Source organism: Athene cunicularia (genome assembly GCF_003259725.1).
Source record: "Athene cunicularia isolate RWA chromosome 5 unlocalized genomic scaffold, athCun1 chr5_part1, whole genome shotgun sequence".
Lineage (NCBI taxonomy): Eukaryota > Metazoa > Chordata > Aves > Strigiformes > Strigidae > Athene > Athene cunicularia.
This window is the reverse complement of record NW_020799101.1, coordinates 7,367,775-7,371,363: the sequence shown is the minus strand read 5'-3', so window position 1 is coordinate 7,371,363 and position 3,589 is coordinate 7,367,775. Positions and strand designations below refer to the sequence as shown.

Below are 3,589 nucleotides of genomic sequence, written 5' to 3'. Positions count from 1 at the left end.
AGGAGGAGGAGGAGGAGGAGGAGGAGGAGGAGGAGGAGGAGGAAGGGTGTCCGCACGCCCATCGCCATGCCCCTTAGAGCGCGAGCCGAGCCGCTTACAGACCACCCAGCACAGCACGGCCTCGGGCGGCGGCCCTCGCACCGCCCCTCTCCCGGCTGCCCGATCCCCATTGGATGTCGCTCATGTCAATCTCCAACCTTGCGTCTGATGTGCACTGGAACTTTCTAGTTGAGTGTCTGGGCGAGGGCGGGGCAAATGCGAAGCGCGGGCGATGATTGGTCGAGGCTGGTGGCGCAGTCTGTAAAGCGAGACGGATCGAGAAAAACCAGGAAGAAGCGCGATCTGGTGGGGCGGGCTGGGCTGACGGGTGGGCGCCACGGTTCTGATTGGCCTGCAGGGAGGGGGCGGGTGCTCTTCGCGAATCGCGTAGGCGATTGGCCGGTAGTGACGGGCGGGCTTCTAGATTGGCCAGCAGGGTTCTGGCAGGTTCCAGAAGTCGGCGCAGCCGGCTATAAAGCGAACGCCAGCGGCACCGTGACGGCACATCGCGCCGCGGACAGCAGCGAGAGCGGGCGGAGGGAGACGCCACCGCGAGTGAGGAGCTGATCGGAGAAACCTGTCACCATGTCTGCCAAAGGGCCGGCAATCGGCATCGACTTGGGCACTACGTACTCCTGCGTGGGTGTCTTCCAGCATGGGAAAGTGGAGATCATCGCCAATGACCAGGGCAACCGCACCACGCCCAGCTATGTGGCCTTCACTGATACAGAGCGCCTTATCGGTGACGCTGCCAAGAACCAGGTGGCTATGAACCCCACCAACACCATCTTTGATGCCAAGCGTCTCATCGGCCGCAAGTATGATGACCCTACAGTTCAGTCTGACATGAAGCACTGGCCCTTCCGTGTGGTGAACGAGAGCGGCAAGCCCAAGGTGCAAGTGGAGTACAAGGGTGAGATGAAGACCTTCTTCCCAGAGGAGATCAGCTCCATGGTCCTCACCAAGATGAAGGAGATTGCAGAGGCCTATCTGGGGCGAAAGGTGCAGAATGCTGTCATCACAGTGCCTGCTTACTTCAACGACTCCCAGCGCCAGGCCACCAAAGATGCTGGCACCATCACTGGCCTGAATGTGATGCGTATTATCAACGAGCCCACAGCAGCTGCTATAGCCTATGGCTTGGACAAGAAAGGTACTCGGGCTGGAGAGAAGAATGTTCTCATCTTTGACTTGGGAGGGGGCACTTTTGATGTGTCCATCCTTACCATTGAGGATGGCATCTTTGAGGTGAAGTCCACAGCTGGTGACACCCATCTGGGTGGGGAGGACTTTGACAACCGCATGGTGAACCATTTTGTGGAAGAATTCAAGCGCAAGCACAAGCGTGACATTGCTGGCAACAAGCGAGCGGTGAGGCGGCTGCGTACGGCTTGTGAGAGGGCAAAGCGCACCCTCAGCTCTTCCACACAAGCTAGCATTGAGATCGACTCCCTCTACGAGGGCATTGACTTCTACACCTCTATTACTCGTGCCCGCTTTGAGGAGCTCAATGCCGATCTCTTCCGTGGCACCCTGGAGCCTGTGGAGAAGGCTCTGCGCGATGCCAAGCTAGACAAGGGCCAGATCCAGGAGATCGTGCTGGTGGGTGGCTCCACTCGTATCCCCAAGATCCAAAAGCTGCTACAGGACTTCTTCAATGGCAAAGAGCTCAACAAGAGCATCAACCCTGATGAGGCTGTTGCCTATGGTGCTGCTGTGCAAGCAGCTATCCTCATGGGAGACAAGTCTGAGAATGTGCAGGATCTGCTGCTGTTAGATGTCACCCCTCTGTCCCTGGGCATTGAGACAGCTGGTGGAGTGATGACAGCTCTCATCAAGCGCAACACCACCATTCCCACCAAACAAACTCAGACCTTCACCACCTACTCGGACAACCAGAGCAGCGTCCTGGTCCAGGTGTATGAGGGTGAGAGGGCTATGACGAAGGACAACAACTTGCTGGGCAAATTTGACCTAACGGGCATCCCACCGGCACCCCGCGGAGTCCCCCAGATCGAGGTCACTTTTGATATCGATGCCAATGGTATCCTGAATGTCAGCGCCGTGGACAAGAGCACGGGTAAGGAGAACAAGATCACCATCACCAATGATAAGGGTCGCCTTAGCAAGGATGACATTGACCGTATGGTGCAAGAAGCGGAGAAATACAAAGCGGAGGATGAAGCTAACCGAGATCGGGTGTCAGCCAAGAACTCCCTTGAGTCCTACACTTACAACATGAAGCAGACGGTGGAGGATGATAAACTGAAGGGAAAGATCAGTGACCAAGACAAGCAGAAAGTGCTCGACAAGTGCCGGGAGGTGGTATCTTGGCTCGATCGCAACCAGATGGCTGAGAAAGAAGAGTACGAGCACAAGCAGAAGGAGCTGGAGAAACTCTGCAACCCGATTGTCACAAAATTGTACCAGGGAGCTGGAGGGGCCGGGGCGGGTGGCTCTGGCGGCCCGACCATCGAAGAAGTAGATTAAAGAGGACTGAAGTATAAGACTGGTTTATGGACAGTCACTCCATTCTTTGCTTTGTTTTTTTTTTTTTCTAACGTTTAAGGAAAACGTCCTTGCCGATAACAGAGTTTATTCTGTTTGGTGTGTATAAAGGCAGATCTGTCAGCTTGGTTTTGATAAAAGGGAAGGCACGTCCTGCTTTATAAGGTTAGTAATAGACAAGTTTTGTTAATTCAGATACAGCTGTTTGTACTCTGGATGTTTGTCTCTGTTCAAGTGTCTCTTCTAAAGTAACCACTCGACTGTTGCAGTTGACAAGTTTCAAGTTATGCATGAAAATCTTTATGGAAGATTAAAAAAAAAATGCCAAATTCGGCTTCTGGAAATTTTGGTAATAAATAAAATGTATTATGACAAAGTATTATTTGTTCTTAGAACAGCTGTTGCTTAGACTTTTCCAAAGTGATTGCTGTAGTATAAAACAATTCATTTCTCCTCACCAATACAATCTGGCTGACGCAGTTTTCTGGATAGTCTTACTAGGGAAATGGATATTGTCCAGATCCAATATCGGGGAGGGTTCTTAAATGATCCCAAGAGCGAGATTAAGATGCAAACGAGGTCAGACGCCGTGCAAACCTTGTAAGCTTTATTCTACAAAATAAAGATAATAGCGATAGGACAGAAAGAAGGAAAAAGCAAAAGTCAGAATACCTAAGCTAGACAACAGAAGAGATGCAGCAATACTTGTTACCACCGCCTGTAACCTGGTGGTGTTCCGTTGGTGCGCTCCCGGTGCGGGTGATGGGAGGAATCCCACAGGCAATGGAGAATCTTCTGTAGGCGACGGAGAGAAAGCAAGCGAGGAGCTCCGGCCAGCAAAAGGCTTCGGGAGACGAGAGGCTCCGCCAAGCGAGAGCTCTGGAGAGCGATACAGCGAAGGCAAGCGAAAAGCGCCGCAAGCAAGAAGCTTACCCGAAGCGGCGCACGCAGCCCCTTTCGCACAGCCCCCACCATTAGTGCGCTCGTTGCCACAGAGCTCAGTCGCACATTTGCCACCCTGTGTTCCCCACGTGCCTGTACC

At 53.1% G+C, this 3,589-nt stretch overlaps 1 protein-coding gene across 1 annotated transcript; it reads left to right on the top strand.

The window, feature by feature from the left end:
- The first annotated feature begins 457 nt into the window (after positions 1 to 457).
- Positions 458 to 2,927, top strand: HSPA2 (heat shock protein family A (Hsp70) member 2). Its single transcript, XM_026849778.1, has one exon. It carries the CDS (start codon positions 625 to 627, stop codon positions 2,527 to 2,529), a length of 1,905 nt encoding a protein of 634 aa, XP_026705579.1. The 5' UTR covers positions 458 to 624; the 3' UTR covers positions 2,530 to 2,927.
- Positions 2,928 to 3,589: the final 662 nt, after the last annotated feature.

Coding starts and splice junctions, on each gene's coding strand:
- HSPA2 (XM_026849778.1), top strand. CDS start 625: ATGTCTGCCAAAGGGCCGGCAATCGGCATCGACTTGGGCACTACGTAC.